Genomic DNA, 22,731 nt, shown 5'->3' on the forward strand with positions numbered 1-22,731 from the left:
GGCTCCTGCGTCATTTTCCCTCTCTCGTTGGCACTCCCCAGACCTGAAAGCTCTACTTGCCAGCAGCAAAAGGGCTGAGAGTACTCAGTGTGCCGAAGAATGTCGGTAACCTAGCAACAGGGTCTGAAGTGATAGATCGCTCTGTTGGTGTGTGATGGGCGGCTGTGCATCAGGTATTATTACACTGCTCTGCTGCCGCTGGGATGGAGCTGCTGCATTCTGGTGATGGGAGAGGTATGACTTACTGCTGCTACAGTCAGTGGGTGACATTTGACATTGTGGTCATTAAGTAGACGCTCTTATCCGGAGGGACAGTTAGTGCATTGCTCTTAGCACCTACTCATTCCAGGGTTTTTCTTTATTTTTTACTATTTTCTACATTGTAGAAAAATAGTGAAGACATCACAACTGTGAAATAACACATATGGAATCATGAAGACACCAAAACAGTGTTAAACAAATCAAAATATATTTTATATTTGACACACTCTTGGCCTTCTCTCAACCAGCTTCATGAGGTAGTCACCTGGAATGCATTTCAATTAACAGGTGTGCCTTGTTAAAGTTCATTTGTGGAATTTCTTTCCTTCTTAAAGCATTTAAGCCAATTTACTTTTACTCCACTACTTTCGTAAAGAAAAGAATGTACTTTTTACTCCATACATTTACTCTGACACCCAAATGTACTTGTTACATTTTGAATGCTTAATAGGACAGGAAAATTGTCCAATTCATGCACTGATCAAGAGAAAATCCCTGGTCATCCCTACTGCTTCTGATCTGGTGGTCTCACTAAACACATGCTTTGTTTGTAAATCATGTCTGAGTATTGGAGTGTTCCCCTAGCTATCTGTACATTTAAAAAACAAGAATATTGTGCCGTCTGGTTTGCTTAATATAAGGAATTTGTCTTTTGATACTGAAGTATATTTAAAACCAAATACTTTTGGACTTTTACTCAAGTTGTATTTTACTCTGTGACTTTCATTTGTGGAATTTCTTTCCTTCTTAATGCGTTTGAGCCAATCAGCTGTGTTGTGACAAGGTAGGGGTGGTATACAGAAGATAGCCCTATTTGGTAAACGACCAAGTCCATATTATGGCAAGAACAGCTCAAATAAGCTGACAAGAAATGACAGTCCATCATTACTTTAAGAATTGAAAGTCAGTCAATGTGGAAAATGTCAAGAACTTTGAAGGTTTCTTCAAGTGCAGTGGAAAAAACCATCAAGCACTATGATGAAACTGGCTCTTATGAGGACCGCCACAGGAAAGGAAGACCCAGAGTTACCTCTGCTGCAGAGGATAAGTTCATTAGAGTTACCAGCCTCAGAAATTGCAGCCCAAATAAATGCTGCACAGAGTTCAAGTAACAGACACATCTCAACAACAACTGTTCAGAGGAGACTGCATGAATCAGGCCTTCATGGTCGAATTGCTGCAAAGAAACCACTACTAAAGGACACCAATAATAAGAAGAGACTTGCTTGGGGAAAGAAACACAAGCAATGGACATTAGACCGGTGGAAATCTGTCCTTTGGTCTGTTAAATCCAAATTGGAGATGTTTTGTGAGAACGGATAATCTCCACGGTGGAACCACACATGCAAATCATGGAGGAGGAGATGTGTTGGTGTGATGGTGCTTTGCTGGTGCCACTGTCAGTGACTTATTTAGAATTCAAGGCACACGTAACCAGCATGGCTACCACAGCATTCTGCAGTGATACGCCATCCCATCTGGTTTGCGCTTAGTCCCACTATCATTTGTTTTTCAACAGGACAATGACCCAACACACCTCCAGGCTGTGTAAGGGCTATTTGACCAAGGTTGAGAGTGATGGAGTGCTGCATCAGATGACCTGGCCTCCACAATCCCCCGACCTCAACCAAATTGAGATGGTTTGGGATGAGTCGGACCGCAGAGTGAAGGAAAAGCAGCCAACAAGTGCTCAACATTTTTTGGTTACTACATCATTCCTTTTGTGTTATTTCATAGTTTCGATGTCTTCACTATTATTCTACAATGTAGAAAATAGTACAAATAAAGAAAACCCCTTGAATGAGTAGGTGTGTCCAAACTTTTGACTGGTACTGTATATTGTCAATAATCTTGCCCTGGAGACAGAATTGAGCATTGTCTGCTAAATGGGCCAGCTGCAAGTCTAAATTGCATATATTGTAAAAAAAAAATAAAAAAAATAAGGTTCAGCTTAGGCATTAGGGTTAGCAGTGTGGTTAAGGTTGGGTTGGGTTTAAAATCCGGTTTTATGACTTTGTGGCTTTGCCAGCTAGTGACCACTCTGCGGCGTTGCCTCAAGGGCAATAGTGTGATACAACCACATATCACAGTTGTAAATAAAGAAGTTATCACCTAAGTCAATGCTAGTAAGAAAAGACAAGTGCAAGGGTTATTATTTATAGATTTATTTTATTTTATTAAGATGATACATGGTAGAATTAGAATTACTCTCTGCTCTCTCTCTCTGTGCCCTTTCTGAGGTGATGATACCCTGAGTATGAGTCATTCTGGGCGCTTCCCAAATGCCACCCTATTCTACGGGCTCTGGTCAAAAGTAAGGCACTATAGGGAATAGGGTGCCGTTTGGGACGCAGCCACTGAGTTACCCTGCTCACGGAGCACAGCCTAGTCCTCCTGGCCTATTCATAGAGCTGGTCTTGGCTTTCACCTGTCCTACCTGTCCCTTCTACATATGGAAGCAGATAGTGCTTGTTTTCACTGTCTGACTGAGGGTCTCTGTTCTCTAACCATAGCGTTATGCTGATGCTCTGTTCCTATACCCTCACCTATAGTCTCAACGTTATTCTTCAGCGGCACAGTAAATGGAAACTTTAGCACACGCGATTGTTAACCACATCCTGCTCTCGCAGCCTTGTGAGATATCCTTGATGCTGTTTGTGTACATGTGTTAACCGACAAGGTAGCTTGCTAGCTAATGGGGGGGGGACAGAGTGTTGCACTTAAACACAACAACACATGCAGTCGATTCCTTCAGCCGGACCACACAAAAGCACAAGACGTTTCCCCACCTTATTTTAAAAAAAGAATCATTTGAGGCTAGATGACTTCCCCAATGCTAAATTCCTTTTCATTTCAGGCCTCTAGAATCATGGCTCCATTTTGTGGTCCTCTGCAGCTCATGTAGTAGAGCATGGTACTTGGTTTGATTTCCGGGACCATCCATCCATAAAATGTATGTGCACATAACTGTCGCTTTGGATAAAAGCATCTGCTAAATGGCATATATTATTTTAGTTTAGACTTAAAATGAGGTCTATACTGCTGTACGAAGAGAAAGGAAATCACATCTGTGCAGTATACTAAAACAACAGCTTTCCATCAGCGGTCTCCGACTAGTAACCTCACACAGTTTTTGTGTGTTGTTCAGCCCACCATTCATTCAAATAAGATGTGTCAACACTCTACCTGCTTGACCTTTGTGCTGAAAACAGAGGGACTTGGGAAATGATGACGTGCCTGCCTCCACATTTCACTCGTCGCGGTAGTGAGTGACACGTGGGAGAAAATTGGGACACATTGTTATAGTTCTAATGAAACTCATTAGCAGAAGGGTTAGGCCTATTTTTAGTCGATCATGACACCCGTGGTAATGTTATTACCATTGGACTGTACTTCACTTCCATCTTTTTAATGGTATTCAATTGTCGGTTATGGCAGAATTTTATCGTTTCTTGTCCTCGTATTTTCATTCATGTAGATAAAAATGGACTCAAATGTAAATGACTAAAATATAATGGGTTCGTTTTGAAATGACCGACATGGTGAAAACATGGTGGAAATAGGTATGTTATACTAGGTTCCAGGGGTGTGAATGGTGGTGTAAATCATTGAGGATGCTTACATATGCATTAACTACCGTCTCCCCTGAGGCCATGGGGAGAATCTCAATTGCACTCTCGTCATGTCCTCTCACTCTCTCTCCTCGCCTCGTTCTCAAAACTCATTGGATGAGAAAGCCAGAGGTCCCGCCCCTCTGGCCTTCTCCTCCAGTGGGTTTTGAGAAGGAGGTGAGGAGAGAGAGAGAGAGAGAGAGGACAAGAGAAGTATGCATGTGATATTCTCCCAATGGTCTTGCTGTTGCCTTCCTCTGTCCTTTTTTTTGGCTTCTGGTGTTAATGTTGTACAGACAGATGGCTTTGGGCTGCTACTAGTGGTGTGGTCCTCTTCAGAACAAGATGGCAGCTAGACATGTCTTGACTTGTAGCCACAGCTCCATGTTAGTCTTACGACACCATTAACACATCATGTAGCCTAGCTAGAGAAAAACAACACACGTTTTTGGAATAGCTTTCAAATTTCTCTGAATTAGGTGGTTCTGTACTCGACTTAGCATAATGGCTCATGTGCAATGGTGTCATTCTGCCACCACAAAGCCAGTTCTATGTGGTAGCTAATGAATATAAAGATAATCAGAGGACAAACAATCAGAGACATTTTTCTCTCTGGACTGGAGACTTAATGAATATTCCATTCAGTGGGTAGCTGGCTAGGTCCTTGGCAGGTCAACATCTTGGATGGGTGGTATAATGCTGTTGATTTAGAACGGGCCCTCCCTGGGGGGAGCCATAGGGCAGAGGTCACGGTCAAGTCATGGACACAGCTGCATTGTTAACACAAGGTAAGCTGGCAGCATACTTCTGGAGGGCTCAAATTACAGGGATCTGCCATTCCACTTTATTTGATGACATGCTTTCAAAATGACTTTTTTGTTTATGCTCGCCTGGCTGGCAAGCTCCATTTAGGGGACCGTTGCATTTACGTAACTTTTTTTGTCATACTCAACCTCTGCTTTTATGCTTTTGTCACTCGGCCAATCATTTACTTGGCGCTATGTTTTGAAACATCTCTGTGATACGGAACGCAGAACAGACACATAATAACTTCAGATTCTATAGGGATTTACACAGCTTTGTTATTCAGGTTGATAACATGGTAAGCTATTGTAAGTTTATCTTTCTATGAGAAAATAGCAGTGGAATAAGTACAGTAACAGTGGTGCCGGCGCCACGGGGGGGCAAAAGGTGGCTTAGCCCTCAGTTAAAACCTGTGCCTCTTCATTCTTTAGTTTTATGTCCCTATTTAAAAATAGCTTTAAAAATTCAAGTGATTTAGTGACAGGTTGGCACGAAATCACTGTCTCCGCTGCGCTGTATCAGCACCATGGACAGAGCGAGCCGGTGTGTGTTTGTGTGTGTGTGTAGGGGGGCTATGGAAAACCACTGGGCGGTTAGGTAGGACTCTCTTTTCGGGTTTCTATAAAAAGCAGGAAAAGCTGCTGCTCATCTGTGGTATGCTACGTATATAATGATACTCCTCCGTCTGAAATACTTGATTTTGACTTATAAGGACGGGGTCAAGTTTACAGTTGAAGCTGCATCACTCAACTCTGCCTCACGCCCCACCACTATAGAGTTTAGTTAGCTTCTTAGCTAGCTCTAAAATGTGTTAGTGCTAGTAGCCTATTTAGCTCTAAACAGCTAATCTACCACAATGGATGTCAGAAATGAAATCACCGAGGCCGTCGCCAAGCTCAGCAGCGACGATGCTGCCGAGCTGTAGACAGGTCCGCGTGAATAGCCCACCCCTCCTTCAACAAGCGCCGCCAGAATAATGGCTCCACAGTCCCCTCCACCCCAGACTGGTTTCTGACGATCTTGGAACAGAGGAGCCAGCACAGGTTAGCGTAGAATCCTACCCTAGCCGCAGGTTTTCTGTCCAAAAACGTTAATTTAATAGCAACTGGTTCATAGGAAGAGAGTGGCTGGAATACTCCGTTGCTGCAGATGTGTCGTTTTTGGTTCCCTCATTGAAAGTTCTGTATTTGATCCAGTGCTAACGTACCCAAGGCAGGTATTCTATCTGAAGCATGCTATTGATAGAGCCAAATAAATTAGCTAGGCAAAAAATCAAGCAAGGAGCATTTTAAAATGCCCTGCCCTGTGGAAAGAAATACAAGTTGTATTTGGCTGCATTCACATAGGGTAATTCACCTATTATGCACTGGTAATTCATCATTACCAACTAGGCCTTTCTTTACTTTGTATTGTCGCTGTCCATTGTGCTGATATAGCACAGCGGAGATGGGTTACAGATTTTGCGCCAACCCTGTCACTTCAAAAGTACCCAATGTACTCAGAGTCTCGGCATTCAAACTTAATTCCAATGCAAGAACTCCCCGACATTGTGTCCCCTCACCGATTTCAACAGCCCCTATAGTCACTTTAACCTGGCGCCGGGTCTGAGTAACAGTATCTGTGGATTGTGTTGTAAATGCTTGATAACACAATGCTGGTACTTGATTCTTAGCCTGATTAAAAACCAACTAACGGTTTCCACTAACTGCAGTCCAAGGGAGAGAAAGCAGGGAAGCCACATTGCTAATCCCCGCCCTGAGAGCATTAGACTGGGCTCAGGCAAGCTAACAGCTAAGGGCTCAGGACGGCTAAAGGCTGAGGCTCAGTGGTGAGAGAGCAGCAGTCCTCCTCCCAGCCAGGCAGCTCCTATCCCCCTATGGGTAAATGCTAGTCAGGTTTTTACATCTGAGTCATTTAGCATACTCTCTTATTCAGAGCGACTTATACTAGTGAGTGCATACATTTTCCCCGTGGGAATCGAACCCACAACCCAGACGTTGCAAGTGCCATGCTCTACCAACTGAGTTACTCAGCAGCACTCAGAATGCACTGACACTAAGTCACCCTGACACAATGGTGCCAAATCAGGCCCCTCCCACTCAACCAGCCCAGCACAGCCTAACCATGGCTGGCCTGGTCCTTGACTGACAGGCGCTGGCAGGGCAGAGGATAGTGGCCTTCCTCGGGAATTGGTGGAGGAGGAGGAGGAGGGGTAGGGGTAGGAAGATGGCTCAGTGTTGTGATCCTGGCTTCTCAGAGAGTTGGGGGAGAAGGGTTATCCACAGTTTGACAGCTGACAGTTCATAATCCCACCCAGAGAGGCAGCCTCCCATGCCCAAAAGCAACTTGCTGAAATGAACCATACACAGTGGGGTGGGGGGGAGAAACGCATGAACGTCACACAACTTGACTGCCTCAGTTAGTCCCGGTACTTTATGGCTGTGGCAGAGAGAGGCGAGCTACAGATGCAGGCTTCTAGCTACAGGCTGTTCTGCTCTTCTTATCTTCAACCCAGGAAACAATGTTAGACACCGAGGAGCTTATTGTGGGGGGATAGAGTGGTCCCCGCTTGCCTTTTTAATTACAGGGCTTGGAGCATCCTCCAGCAGACCTCCTGGTGGGCACATGCTGGGGGGGGGGGGGGGGGCATGAAACAAGATAATCCCAGATACACAAGGCTAATGCACTGACTCCCATTCCCTTTGAAAGGCACTGATACGGGGCCCTGCAAAAGCATTCAGACACCTTGGATTTCTTCACATTTTATTGTGTTACAAAGGGGGATTGCAATTGATTTAATTGTCTTTTTTTTGTTGTCAACAAATGTACACAAAATACTCTGTAATGTCAGTGGAATATATATATATATATGTGTGTGTGTGTATATATGTATGTATGTATGTGTGTATATATATATATATATATATATATATATATATATATATATATATATAGATAGATAGATAGATAGATAGATAGATAGATAGATAGATAGATAGATAGATAGATAGATAGATAGATAGATAGATAGATAGATAGATAGATAGATAGATAGATAGATAGATAGATAGATAGATAGATAGATAGATAGATAGATAGATAGATAGATAGATAGATAGATAGATAGATAGATAGATAGATAGATAGATAGATAGATAGATAGATAGATAGAATAGATAGATAGATAGATAGATAGATAGATAGATAGATAGATAGATAGATAGATAGATAGATAGATAGATAGATAGATAGATAGATAGATAGATAGATAGATAGATAGATAGATAGATAGATAGATAGATAGATAGATAGATTGGATATAGATATATTGGATATAGATATATTGGATATAGATATATATTGGATATAGATATATATTGGATATAGATATATATTGGATATATATATATTGGATATAGATATATATTGGATATATATATATTGGATATAGATATATAGATATATCTATATTGGATATGTAACGGCGTTCTTCGTTTGTCGAAAGAGAGTCGGACCGAAATGCAGCGCGGTGGTTAATCATGATCTTTAATGAAAATAATGACGATACATGAAAATAACTATATATAAACAAAACAACAAACGGAACGTGAAACTATATACAGCCTATCTGGTGAACACTACACAGAGACAGGAACAATCACCCACGAAATACAAAGTGAAACTCAGGCTACCTAAATACGGTTCCCAATCCGAGACAACGAGAATCACCTGACTCTGATCGAGAACCGCCTCAGGCAGCCAAGCCTACACTAGACACACCCCTAATCAACCACAATCCCAATGCCTACAAAACCCCAATACGAAACACAACAAAATAAACCCATGTCACACCCTGGCCTGACCAAATATATAACGAAAACACAAAATACTATGACCAAGGCGTGACAGGATATAGATATATATATATATACATTGTTTCTGTTATAGATTAAATGTAAAATAATGTAAACATTTATGAAAATATAGTTGTTGCCTAAGTATTCAGCTCCCTGAGTCCAAACATGTTAGAAACCCCTTTGGCTGCAATTACAGCTGTGAGTCTTCTTGAATAAGCCTGTAACAGCTTTGCACACCTGGGTATTTTTTTTATTACACAAGCTCTGTCAAGATGATAGGGGATCATGGCTAGACAGCGATTTTCAAGTTTTGCCATAGTATTTAAGCAGATTTAAGTCAATATTGTAAAACTGACCACTTAGGGACACTCACGGTCTTCTTGGTAAGCAACTATAGTATACAGTGGGGAGAATAAGTATTTGACACACTGCCGATTTTGCAGGTTTTCCTACTTACAAAGCATGTAGAGGTCTGTAATTTTTATCATAGGTACACTTCAACTGTGAGAGACGGAAAATCACATTGTATGATTTTTAAGTAATTCATTTGCATTTTATTGCATGACATAAGTATTTGATCACCTACCAACCAGTAAGAATTCCGGCTCTCACAGACCTGTTCATTTTTCTTTAAGAAGCCCTCCTGTTCTCCACTCATTACCTGTATTAACTGCACCTGTTTGAACTCGTTACCTGTATAAAAGACACCTGTCCAAACACTCAATCAAACAGACTCCAACCTCTCCACAATGGCCAAGACCAGAGAGCTGTGTAAGGACATCAGGCATAAAATTGTAGACCTGCACAAGACCTCTGATGGGCTACAGGAAAATAGGCAAGCAGCTTGGTGAGAAGGCAACAACTGTTGGCGCAATTATTAGAAAATGGAAGAAGTTCAAGATGACGGTCAATCACCCTCAGTCTGGGGCTCCATGCAAGATCTCACCTCTTGGGGCATCAATGATCATGAGGAAGGAGAGGGATCAGCCCAGAACTACACGGCAGGACCTGGTCAAAGACCTGAAGAGAGCTGGTACCAAAGTCTCAAAGAAAACCATTAGTAACACACTACGCCGTCATGGATTAAAATCCTGCAGTGCACGCAAGGTCCCCCTGCTCAAGCCAGCGCATGTCCAGGCCCGTCTGAAGTTTGCCAATGACCATCTGGATGATCCAGAGGAGGAATGGGAGAAGGTCATATGGTCTGATGGGACAAAAATAGAGCTTTTTGGTCTAAACTCCACTCGCCGTGTTTGGAGGAAGAAGAAGGATGAGTACAACCCCAAGCACACCATCCCAACCGTGAAGCATGGAGGTGGAAACATCATTCTTTGGGGATGCTTTTCTGCAAAGGGGACAGGACGACTGCACCTTATTGAGGGGAGGATGGATGGGGCCATGTATCGCAAGATCTTGGCCAACAACCCCCTTCCCTCAGTAAGAGCATTGAAGATGGGTCGTGGCTGGGTCTTCCAGCATGACAACGATCCGAAACACACAGCCAGGGCAACTAAGGAGTGGCTCCGTAAGAAGCATCTCAAGGTCCTGGAGTGGCCTATCCAGTCTCCAGACCTGAACCCAATAGAAAATCTTTGGAGGGAGCTGAAAGTCCGTATTGCCCTGCAACAGCCCCGAAACCTGAAACCAAATATTAAGTTCTGCTTTTCTGATGTATCAAATACTTATGTCATGCAATAAAATGCAAATTAATTACTTAAAAATCACACAATCTGATTTTCTGTTTTTTGTTTTAGATTCTGTCTCTCACAGTTGGAGTGTACCTATGATAAAAATTACATGCTTTGTAAGAAACATGCTTTGTAAAAAACCTGCAAAATCGGCAGTGTACCAAATACTTGTTCTCCCCACTGTATATTTGACCTTGTGTTGTAGGTTATTGTCCTGCTGAAAGGTGAATTCCCCTGCCAGTGTCTGGTGGAACGCAGACTAAAAAAAGGTTTCATGATTTTTGCCTGTGCTTAGCCCTATCCCATTTTTCTTTTTTTATCCTGGAACCCCCTCCCCCCCAGTATTTGCAGATGACAAGCATACCCATACCATGATAGAGCAGCCACCATGCTTGAAAATAAGGAGTTACTCAGGGACGTTTGCATTTACGCCAAAAGGTGTATTCCTTTGCCGTGTAGTTTTTTTTCAGTGTTAGCACGTTGTTCCATACAAGATGCATGTTTTGGAATATTTCTATTGTGTATTTGTGTTCTTCTTTTCACTCATTTAGGTCATTATTGTGGAGTCACTACAATGTTGTTCATCCATCCTCAGTTCTCTCCCATCACAGCCATTGAACTCTGTAGCTGTTTTAAAATCACCAATGGCCTCATGGAGACATCCCTAAGCAGTTTCCTTCCTGTCCTGCAGCTCAGTTCCGAAGGATGACTGCATCTTTGATGTGTTGGGGTGGTTTAATACATCATCCACAGCATGATTATTAACTTGACCATGCTTGAAGATATATTTCATGTCTGGTTTGTTACTGTTACCCATCTACCAATCACTGCCCTTTTTTTACGAGGCTTTAAAAAAAAAACTTTTTTTTTTTGTAGTTTAATCTGTCCTTGATTGTCACGTTCGTTGGAATGAATGTCGGACCAAGGCGCAGTGCAGCGTATGTTGAGTTCCAAATAATCTATTAAAGAAGTGAAACTATAGCAAAGACGAAACAATAAACTAACAAATAACGAACCGTGACAACACCACTAACTCAAAACATAAATAATATCCCATAACCCACAGGTGGAAAAAATGTATGATCAACAATTAGAGACAACGATATTGAAATCATACCAAAACCCCAACATAGAAAAAACAACCTAGAACCCCACATAGAAAATATAAACTAGACTAACCCCCCCCAGTCACACCCTGACCTACAGATGTTGTATGTATGGGGGACAGAGGAAGGGGTAGTCATTCAAAAATCACGTCAACCCCTATTATTTCACACAGAGTGAGTCCATGTACCTTTTTTTTTTTCTTTTTTTTTAAGCCACATTTGACTAATTTTGGCTTGCCTAAACTAAAGGAGCTGAATACGAATGCAATGACTATATTTTGATTATTAAAAAAAATATGAGTACAATGTTGTTGTTTTTCAAATCGTTCTTCCTCTTTGACATGACAGAGTATGTTGTGTGTATTGTTGACAAAAATACAAATTCATTTGAATCCCACTTTGTATTGTGTTACAATCTGAAGAAATGCAAGGTGTCTGAATACTTTTGCAAGGTACTGTATGTGTGTTCAGGGCAGAGGCTACTGTTGTGCCAGAGTCGTTTTTAGTGGCTTTAAAAGGAGAACTACATTCTGGATTGAGTATTGTCCTCAAAGAGACTCTGATCAGTGGATCGGTTAGTCAGTGTGTTGTTAGTCAAGGTAAGACCACAATACGGCTTCTTATAAGGCCAAATCAGTTTCATATCTCATAGGATTCCTAACCTAAATTGGAGCTTCCGTGTTGTTTTCCATTCATTCAGAGTAAGCCATGGAGAGTAAGATTTTTTTTTAAATGATCTATGTCCCTCCCTCTCTTTTGGTGAAGGCTTCTCCGTATAAAATCAGCGAGCCCGGCCAGCAAGCCCGACAAGCAAGCCCGGCCAGCGCCAGCCCTCTCTTTGGGCTAGGCGACTCCTGGGGGGTTTCTAGGAGGTTTGGATCCCGCCTCAGGCCTGCTCCTCCAGCGGTGGTATTGTGCCTAATTGTTTCCTCAGAGCCGTGCCAGGTGACCTCTGTAACCCGTCCTGAACACGAGCTCTCTCTCCTCACAGAGACACAGCGAGAGCAGTCAGACCCGGAAGCAGCACACCACAGGACTCTCTCTCCTCACAGAGACGCAGCCAGAGCAGTCAGTCAGACCCAGAAGCAGCACACCATAGGACTCTCTCTCTCTCTCTCTCCGCCAGCTGATGATGAATCACATAACACCAGGCCTTGTGATAGAGGGAGGAAGAGAAAGAGGAGAAAGAGGAGGGGACCTGATGCACCACACAGTCCGATTTAGAGTCCTAAACATACAGTATAGAGATTTGGAGGGATCAAAAAATTATTACGAGGGTCGGTGTCAGAATGTTGATGCCGTGATTCGGCTTAATCCCAATTTTCGCCTTGCAGCTGTTGTGATAATTGAGCCACTAGCGCTTACACATGCACACACTGCTCACCCCTTGATTGCGTGCGTCGGGTGCTATGTTTGTGTTCCTGTTCATGTTAAGTGGCTGTATGTAGGTTGGGGATTGAATGAGGCATAAGCCTCTGAGCGTTAACCTTGAATGGTGCAGGTCCGCTCGTGATGCTGCTGCCTGTGTGCGTGACAGAGGCTGGCTGGCTGGTTGGCAGCACGCTGAGAGCACAGAGGCAAGGCCGTCCCCCGGCGGACTGGGGCACAGCATGTGACGCCCAGCACTGATCATTATTCTGCTCCTTTTGTCAAGTGTTTGGGGGCTGTGCTCCGCCCCAAGGCACTCCTCCTTCTGCTCCTCCGCCCTCTCCCCCTTTTACTCTCTCCTTGTCTCACACTTCCAGTTAACCTCTCTCTCTCTCTCTCTCTCTCTCTCTCTCTCTCTCTCTCTCTCTCCTTCCCCCGCTCTTGCTCTCTCTCGCTCTCTCTCTGTCTCTCCTCTCGCCCCCCTTGATAATCTTCTATCTCATTATTTCTGTAGACCTCCCGCTCTCTCCGTCTGGAAGTCTATTTTAACATTCACTCGGTTTCACCTGATGAAGGGTATAACACGGAGGCAGGCTAATGTTCCACACGCGCGGAACTAAAGTGAGAGAACAACACCAAATGTCTTGATCCTTTGTCTGGCTCTGAAGTGGTGAAAGTAAAATAGGTTAGGCCACATCAGTGAGCTGGCTTGGCCACACAGTAAGGACTAGGCCATATGAGATGAGCTCACAAAAACATCCACAGACCCACAGATGGATGTGTACTGTACTGAACAGGTGGCCATATTATTTCCTGCTCCCTCATCTCCTCCCTGCTCTCTGCTCCGAGATGATGGCATCCTGTAAAGGCCTACTGTGTTCTGTCCAGATAGAGGGGGTCCCATGAGGGTCCAGACCACCCCAGTGCATAAATCGACAGTGTAGCCCCCCCCCCTGCTAATGATTCATCACCCCCTATGAAATATACATGACTCCATCCAGGGCGTTCCCCCCTCAGTTCTCTTGCAGCTGGCCCAACACCGACTCTGAGGCATGCCTACCTTGATTTTGCACAACTGTCCCATGAATAATTTACATGGATCTGAACGAACGTGTGTTCACTGTGGATGGATCTTTTCTCTGAGCGAGTGTGTGTTCACTGTGGATGGATCTTTTTTCTGAGCGAGCGTGTGTTCACTGTGGATGGATCTTTTCTCTGAGCGAGCGTGTGTTCACTGTGGATGGATCTTTTTTCTATCCCTTTCTTCTCTTTAGAGACTGATTGCCGGAGACATGCTCGAACATGTCACCTTCTTGATTTAATCAATTTTTGTCCCTTTTGCTTTTTATTTAATGAACAGGAGCCTTAGATTCTTCAAATCTTTAGATCTTTGGCTTTCAATTAAAGCTCTTAATGAATTTGGTCCATATAGACCCAAAATGAATGGCCTTTATTTTAACTAATTATAGACCCAACTGCTACTCTGCTTCTGGTTATGTTCTGCTTTATAATTGATTTTGCCTGAAGGACCACTGATCTGATTGGCTGAACCAATCTGAGGAGGAGAAGAAGAGTGAGGGTTTCTATATTAAACACTGTGCTGATGGCTTTCAGTCGCTTTCAGGCTGTTATTCTGCAGCAGAGGAAGGGGAGGAGTAAACAGCAATACAAGTGCCTACGGCTAGCAGGTGTTTTCTGTTTTCTGAACAGGAGGAAACAATTCATCAGTGGAGAGAAGGAGAGGGAGAAAGAAAGGTGGAAGGGGGCGAAGAAAGAGATGAAAGATGGAAGGGGGCGAAGAAAGAGATGAAAGAGGTTGGGTTCAAACAAAGGGTGCAGTGAGGCTGAGCTCAGTCCCTAGCCTGTGTTGAGGGGTCCATGGTGAACAGTGTCGAGGGGTCCATAGTGAGCAGTGTCGAGGGGTCCATAGTGAGCAGTGTCGAGGGGTCCATGGTGGACAGTGTCGAGGGGTCCATAGTGAGCAGTGTCGAGGGGTCCATGGTGAGCAGTGTTGAGGGGTCCATGGTAAGCAGTGTCGAGGGGTCCATGGTGGACAGTGTCGAGGGGTCCATAGTGAGCAGTGTCGAGGGGTCCATGGTGGACAGTGTCAAGGGGTCCATGGTGGACAGTGTTGAGGGGTCCATGGTGAACAGTGTTGAGGGGTCCATGGTGAGCAGTGTTGAGGGGTCCATGGTGAGCAGTGTTGAGGGATCCATAGTGGACAGTGTCGAGGGGTCCATGGTGAACAGTGTTCGAGGGGTCCATGGTGAGCAGTGTTGAGGGGTCCATAGTGGACAGTGTCGAGGGGTCCATAGTGAGCAGTGTCGAGGGGTCCATGGTGGACAGTGTCGAGGGGTCCATAGTGAGCAGTGTCGAGGGGTCCATGGTGAACAGTGTTGAGGGGTCCATAGTGAGCAGTGTTGAGGGGTCCATGGTGAACAGTGTTGAGGGGTCCATGGTGAGCAGTGTCGAGGGGTCCATAGTGAGAAGTGTCGAGGGGTCCATAGTGAGCAGTGTTGAGGGGTCCATAGTGAACAGTGTCGAGGGGTCCATAGTGAGCAGTGTCGAGGGGTCCATAGTGAGCAGTGTCGAGGGGTCCATAGTAAGCAGTGTCGAGGGGTCCATGGTGAGCAGTGTTGAGGGGTCCATGGTGAGCAGTGTCGAGGGGTCCATGGTGGACAGTGTTGAGGGGTCCATGGTGGACAGTGTCGAGGGGTCCATGGTGAGCAGTGTCGAGGGGTCCATGGTGGACAGTGTCGAGGGGTCCATGGTGGACAGTGTTGAGGGGTCCATAGTGAGCAGTGTCGAGGGGTCCATGGTGAGCAGTGTCGAGGGGTCCATGGTGGACAGTGTCGAGGGGTCCATGGTGGACAGTGTCGAGGGGTCCATGGTGGACAGTGTCGAGGGGTCCATGGTGGACAGTGTCGAGGGGTCCATGGTGGACAGTGTCGAGGGGTCCATAGTGGACAGTGTCGAGGGGTCCATGGTGGACAGTGTCGAGGGGTCCATGGTGGACAGTTTTGAGGGGTCCATGGTGGACAGTTTTGAGGGGTCCATGGTGGACAGTGTCGAGGGGTTCATGGTGGACAGTGTCGAGGGGTCCATGGTGAACAGTGTTGAGGGGTCCATAGTGAGCAGTGTCGAGGGGTCCATGGTGAACAGTTTTGAGGGGTCCATGGTGGACAGTGTCGAGGGGTCCATGGTGGACAGTGTCGAGGGGTCCATGGTGGACAGTGTCGAGGGGTCCATGGTGGACAGTTTTGAGGGGTCCATGGTGGACAGTTTTGAGGGGTCCATGGTGGACAGTGTCGAGGGGTTCATGGTGGACAGTGTCGAGGGGTCCATGGTGAACAGTGTTGAGGGGTCCATAGTGAGCAGTGTCGAGGGGTCCATGGTGAACAGTTTTGAGGGGTCCATGGTGGACAGTGTCGAGGGGTCCATGGTGGACAGTGTCGAGGGGTCCATGGTGGACAGTGTCGAGGGGTCCATGGTGGACAGTGTCGAGGGGTCCATGGTGGACAGTGTCGAGGGGTCCATGGTGGACAGTGTCGAGGGGTCCATGGTGGACAGTGTCGAGGGGTCCATGGTGGACAGTGTCGAGGGGTCCATGGTGGACAGTGTCGAGGGGTCCATGGTGGACAGTTTTGAGGGGTCCATGGTGGACAGTGTTGAGGGGTCCATAGTGGACAGTTTTGAGGGGTCCATGGTGGACAGTGTCGAGGGGTCCATAGTGGACAGTTTTGAGGGGTCCATGGTGGACAGTGTCGAGGGGTCCATGGTGGACAGTTTTGAGGGGTCCATGGTGGACAGTGTCGAGGGGTCCATAGTGGACAGTTTTGAGGGGTCCATGGTGGACAGTTTTGAGGGGTCCATGGTGGACAGTGTCGAGGGGTCCATGGTGGACAGTTTTGAGGGGTCCATGGTGGACAGTGTCGAGGGGTCCATAGTGGACAGTTTTGAGGGGTCCATGGTGGACAGTTTTGAGGGGTCCATGGTGGACAGTGTCGAGGGGTCCATGGTGGACAGTGTCGAGGGGTCCATGGTGAACAGTGTCGAGGGGTCCATAGTGAGCAGTGTCGAGGGGTCCATGGTGAACAGTTTTGAGGGGTCCATGGTGGACAGTGTCGAGGGGTCCATTTTGGACAGTGTCGAGGGGTCCATGGTGAACAGTTTTGAGGGGTCCATGGTGGACAGTGTCGAGGGGTCCATGGTGGGCAGTTTTGAGGGGTCCATGGTGGACAGTGTCGAGGGGTCCATAGTGGACAGTTTTGAGGGGTCCATGGTGGACAGTTTTGAGGGTTCCATGGTGAGCAGTGTCGAGGGGTCCATGGTGGACAGTGTCGAGGGGTCCATAGTGGACAGTGTCGAGGGGTCCATGGTGAGCAGTGTCGAGGGGTCCATGGTGGGCAGTGCCGAGGGGTCCATGGTGAGCAGTGTCGAGGGGTCCATGGTGAGCAGTGTCGAGGGGTCCATGGTGGACAGTGTTTGTAGCACTGGGCTGAGGCTCTGTTAGTTCATGGCTGACGGTCTCCTGCTATGAGGACTGTCTTATAGCTGCCTACTGCAGGATAGAATAACAATACTGGGAGTGGTCCTGCAGTACTCTGGGATATGGTTGAAGCTGACTACACACTGCATCTCCCATCATTTACACAGCAGCAACCTATTCTAACGGGCTCCTTTGGAATCACCTATAATACTGTGCCGCTATCAGAGGCAGCTTTGACTGTATCTAGTCAACAACATACCGCTTCCACAGATTACTCTGACATTTACCACAACACAAGCCAAGCCTTCTGACCGGCTAACAGAGATCAATGAAAATGTCAATGTCCAACAGCCAATCCAATCTCTCTCTCTGCTGCTGGGCGGCTATGTTGTGAGGTAGATTATCGAGCAACTTTGAGCCTTTTCAGTGATGCTACAAGTTGTTAGGTGTAGCTAGGCGATTAGAACTGCTGTGGAATCCACCACTGACCATAGCAGTTATCTGATTCCTCTTCCCACTCAGGGCTTGTCGACTTGGATTACAGAGTTGGACCGCTGAGTCATTGTGGCATTTACTGCATTCGCACGTCCATTTTGCGGAGCCAGGTTGGTTTGTCAGGTCACGGTCACCGAGCAAATACGATGCTCTGATATGTTATGTAGTTTATGAGATTGGATGATGTCACCGAGATACCTTTTCATCTGATCTCTGAATCTGTGTGGATTCAGCCTTAATCTACAAATATAATCCAATATGTAGTTTATACTTTAATAGATTGGGAACCCTGACGTTGTTTATTTCTCTTGTCTCTGTCTGTCTGTCTCTCTCACTGTCCTCTCTTTCTCTCTCTCTCTCTCTCTCCTTTGGACAAGCGGGCGGTAGTCAGTCAGTGACGATGACGAAAGAAGGGTCTGGGCCACGGCCATGCTCTATGGGTGACCATTGTCCTGCTGATTGATGGAGAGGAGGAGGGCTTCCTATAGTTTGGGCCTTATTTTTCCCTTTGACCAAAGGGAAGCAAACTGAGCCAGAGTCTCTTCTCCTTGCATGTGTCTTCAATGACTGCAGACTGCACGTCCTGCTCCTCTCAGAAGAGATAGAAGAGCCAGGAGACTCTGGGCCAGGAGGCTTGGAATGAGGGGGAGAGAGAGAGAGAGAGAAGGAGGGAGGGATAAAGAGACAGAAAGAGAAACAGGGCTCTGATTTAAATCCTGAATATTTTCAAATGACATGTTTGAGGGCAGTCGGTGGCTTTAGCTGAAGGCTAGATCAGCAGTCTGTCTCCATAGGAACACTGCAATTTACAGTCTATTTGTCTCCACTGATCTACTACACAGACAAAGTGTTATGTTCGTGTTTGTTTTGCACACTGGTAATGAGATGACATTCATTCTCGCAAGGGTGAATAAAACTGCCCAGTGGTAATCTTCCCCAGCACCACGGTAGTAGAGCTTGGCTCTCGGCTGTTCATTAACTTTACGCTTTCGTTTTGACAGTGCAAATACCATCTCAGCTAACGCATAAATAGTCTACTGAAGGTATATATTTGTTTGTTTGTATGAAGGTGTGTTTATATACTGGTATTTAATGACCTAGATAATACCATAGAAGTATGCTACTCTTGGCTGAACAATGGGTGGTAGGAACACGGAGATGTCTGGAAATATGTCCCGTCTCTTTAACTGACAGAAGTAACATCCACACTGCAGTTGCTCTCCTCTCTCCATCCCCACCTCTGGAGTCCATTTGACCATACGGACGGTCGACACTGGCAGTGATGTGATCATAGAAATAATCGATGAGCTAATACCCCTGAGACCCTTCCTCCATGGGTCCCCTGCTCCCCGACTAGCTCTCCTTCCCCAAGTCCAGTGTGTATCACAGTGTGGTTTTTCTCCTGGCCATGAAAGAGACACTGTGTGTGTGTGTGTGTGTGTGTGTGTGTGTGTGTCAGTCATCCGGAGCTCTGCTGTGTGTGTCGTCTGTATGTGTGTGTCAGGCTATAAACCTCCCAGTATTCTGCTCTGTGTGTGTGCTTGCGTGCGTATCAGGCTATAAACTTCCCAGTGGTCCTTGAGAGAAAGCATCCCAAGGAAATGTGATCTGAGGAGATGGGAGAGCAAACCAAGAACAATGTCAAAGTTCACCTCTATTGCATGTATTGATTTCCTGTCGAGTTGATAATCCCTCTTCTCTGCCTGTGTTTCTCATTGACTTTATAGAATATAGATGATGGGCTGTGTGCAATGCAAGGATAAAGAAGCAACCAAACTCACGGACGACCGAGACACCAGCATCTCCCAGAGTGCCGCGGGCTACCGCTATGGAGCCGACCCCACGCCACAGCACCAGCACTACCCCAGCTTCGGGGTCACCGCCATCCCAAACTTCAACAACTTCCAGGCACCCGTTGGCCAGGGGATAACGGTTTTTGGAGGGGTCCACACCTCCTCCCACACAGGGACACTCCGCACCCGTGGCGGAACAGGTAGGGGTTTTGATATGTTCCCCTTTACCCCTTTACGGATTTCCCCCGACTCTCTTCACCTCACGGCCCCGTCCCGGCGCCTCGCCCCTGTGTTGGAACGTCCGGCCGGCGCTTGCAAGGCCTTTTGTGTGTGCTTTCATTGTTTACATAGGGAATATTTCCAGTCAGGATATCCTTCATGTTTTACTGAGCCACAGTTACAAGAAGAACTCAGCGTTTCCACTTAGCTAAACACGGCTTCCCTCAAAGTGTGGATTATTTCTGTCCCAAAGCGGTCCAAATCCACACAGGCGGTCGCAGTGGACCAAGGGGTTTAGCTTTTACATTTCTTCCTATTCGGGAACTTTGGTACAAGCTGTCCCTCTCTCTCTCTCTCTCTCTCAACCACTTTAATGACAAAATAATGGTACTGCCTTGTCCGATCAGCCTCATAGCTTCATCTGTATGCACTTAATTAATAGTCAGAATGGAAGTTCACAGCTAGTATCGTTTGTCCCTTGGCCTTATGTAACTGAATTGAATGGGCTTCACATACCACGATTCTCAGATTCTGCATAACCAAGCCTGGTTGTTGTTTTGTGGTTTGCTCTGTGGGTTTCTTGTAAATGGTGGAGATGTGGAGTTATTGTTTCAAAAGGGATGCCGTCTGTATCTCGGGACTGGTGTGGCGGGTAGATGCGTCAGAGGTGTGGCTCTCAAAAGCCTCCGGTGTGCTCTCTCTGTCTCTCTCTTTCTCACTCTGTCTCTCTCCCTCTTGTCTCTCTCTTTCTCTCTGTCTCTGTACTGTGTCGCGTGAAAGGCAGCCGCTTGTGCTCTTCTCACTGCTGATATCATTAAGGGCCCTGCTCTCAAAGCACATACGCTCATCATTTCCTGTAGAACACATTGTCCCTTCCCCCCCCCCCCACCCCCCAGTCACAAGGGCTAGGGCTTTGAAGTGACCTGAGGTAAATGTGATGACGAGGCCCTTGAGAAACAAGAAGAGCACACTCAAGCTTCCTCATCAGTCCTTTCAAGCCAATCAGCTAGCTCCTCGGGTCAACTGCAGGCAGCATGGGTAAAGATCAGGCCAGCCCAGCTTGCGAGGTCAACATACACCGTGCCTCTTGATGTTCCTTCCTGGTTCCTGCCCAATCACAGCCACAACTCACTGACATCCTTCTATCCTCTAGTGTGTGTCTGTCTGTGTTTGTGGAGACTGGGAGACTGCAGTGGAGCAGCCAGGCAGTACCACTGTTAGTGTGCGATACCTCTGTAGGTCCGTGGTTGTATTTGGCCCACTGTCACTGTGTTGAAACTAGATTTGTAAGGCTGTGTAGGCTTCCACCATATCGCCGGGATGCGTCAAGTCTTTGCAGATGAGGGAAAGGAGATGAATCAAGAAAGCTCTTTAGACTTTGTGGAGGCTTATCCTGAGAGATTCAGCAGGCCGCCTGGGTAGCTGGAGCTCAGCCCCTCTCTCAGCCCAGTCTGTCTGGAGCCCCTACACACTTCCCCAGGGACTAGGAGGCTTTCACACTCGTCTCAGTCTAATCTTGGAAAGGAATGTGTTTTTCCTATTTGACAGAACTCTGCAATTACATATGTTATTTACTGTACGTGTCTGCTGAGAGGTTATTTGTCTGCTGAGAGGTTATTTTCCGTTCACCATTTCTGCAGTATTTGTGTGCTACCTTCTAGGTGAAAGATGCCCAGTACTGTACGAAGGCTAATTTCCAGCTAGTTCTGCTCATAAAATGGACGATTGATTTCACATTTGAATTCAATACAGCTCATACACAGTATATCCACTGCATCCAGAAATGGCTGCTGTCTCTCGTATATAAAAAGCGCACAGTGCACCCAGCCTCCCTCCCAGTGCCAGTCAGTTCAATGTGAGTCTGTCAGACTCTCGGGTTCATTCGCTGCTCGTCCTGAGTGCTGACGCTGTGTGTTTATCTCTCGGCAGGAGTCACCCTCTTTGTGGCACTTTACGACTACGAGGCCCGGACAGAGGACGACCTCAGCTTCAGGAAAGGGGAGAAGTTTCAGATTATCAACAGCACGTAAGTACAGTAGCAGTACAGATGCTTATCGCACCCACTGCACCGAGGGGGGGGGGGGGACATGTCTATATTATATATGTCAATTAGAATGCATATTACAATCACTGTTGCAGTCTGGCTGTCAAGGTAAGGCATTTTGATCGGGGGGAAAGTGGTGATTGAATGGTGTCTGGGACAGCTGTTGTATTTGCATTTTCAACCACGAACGGCTGCGGTTACATCTACATTTAAACTGGGTGGAGCAGTCAGGGGTCTTTAGTTTGCAGTGGGTGCCGTGGAAAGGTTCTGTGTTGTTCTTCAGTCTGCTCTGGTCTGGACTTTCGCTTTGAACCGTCTGACACGAAGTGAGGCCACCCTATTTCCTGGGCCTACTCTACGGCCATGTCGGGTACAGTTACCCTTCTGTCAGCAAAACTGTCTCAGACCAGCCAATGGGAAGACAGCTGATATTTCAAACATGCTTCTTTTTTTTCTATGTGAAAGACTCCACTCAGCTGAATTGATAGCCTGCGCACTGCAAAATAAAAATGTATATTTCTCTCAGGAGCGTGTGTGACTGGGTCTGTTTTAGGTTTGTGGTCATCTCCTCTATTCTCCCCATGTCCATGTTCACCCCTGTAGGTGTTCAACCTAAACTCCGGGCCCAGCACAGTGTCTTCTCTCCTCTCTATTCACCACGCCCATTCATACTGCTTTAGCATCCTGTCCTCTCACCCCATGCGGAAGGGCTGCTCTTCCTCCTCATACCGCAGCAGCACACCTTTCACCTTTCACCTTTCCACCCACCGCCTTCCCCATCTAGAGCAAAGGCAGGAAGAGCACCATCATTAGTAACCCTCCCTATCCTCTCCTCATCTCTCCTCCTCCTCCTGGGCAGTGGCCAGAAAGAGCTGCATCCACCACCCTCCATCGCCCGTCCTCAGTCTGCCCACGCCTGCTGCTTCCCTCCCTCCCTTCCTGGCAGGAACCTCTAACTGGGTACGCTGCCCCCTCCTGGATAGAAGACTAGTTGCA

General features: G+C 46.3%; 1 protein-coding gene across 3 annotated transcripts in view; it reads left to right on the forward strand.

Moving 5' to 3' along the window:
* LOC109866316 (tyrosine-protein kinase Fyn) overlaps window positions 1-22,731 on the forward strand; it is a 72,286-nt gene that overhangs the window by 33,806 nt on the left and 15,749 nt on the right. For all 3 annotated transcript variants that reach the window (XM_031800379.1, XM_031800378.1, XM_031800380.1), the window contains exons 3-4: window positions 19,407-19,672; window positions 21,621-21,717. In XM_031800379.1, coding sequence (XP_031656239.1) covers window positions 19,414-19,672; window positions 21,621-21,717 — 356 coding nt within the window. In that variant the 5' untranslated portion in view covers window positions 19,407-19,413. The remainder of the gene's footprint in view (window positions 1-19,406; window positions 19,673-21,620; window positions 21,718-22,731) is intronic.

This window comes from Oncorhynchus kisutch, linkage group LG21 (assembly GCF_002021735.2).
Source record: "Oncorhynchus kisutch isolate 150728-3 linkage group LG21, Okis_V2, whole genome shotgun sequence".
In the NCBI taxonomy this organism is placed as follows: Eukaryota; Metazoa; Chordata; class Actinopteri; order Salmoniformes; family Salmonidae; genus Oncorhynchus; species Oncorhynchus kisutch.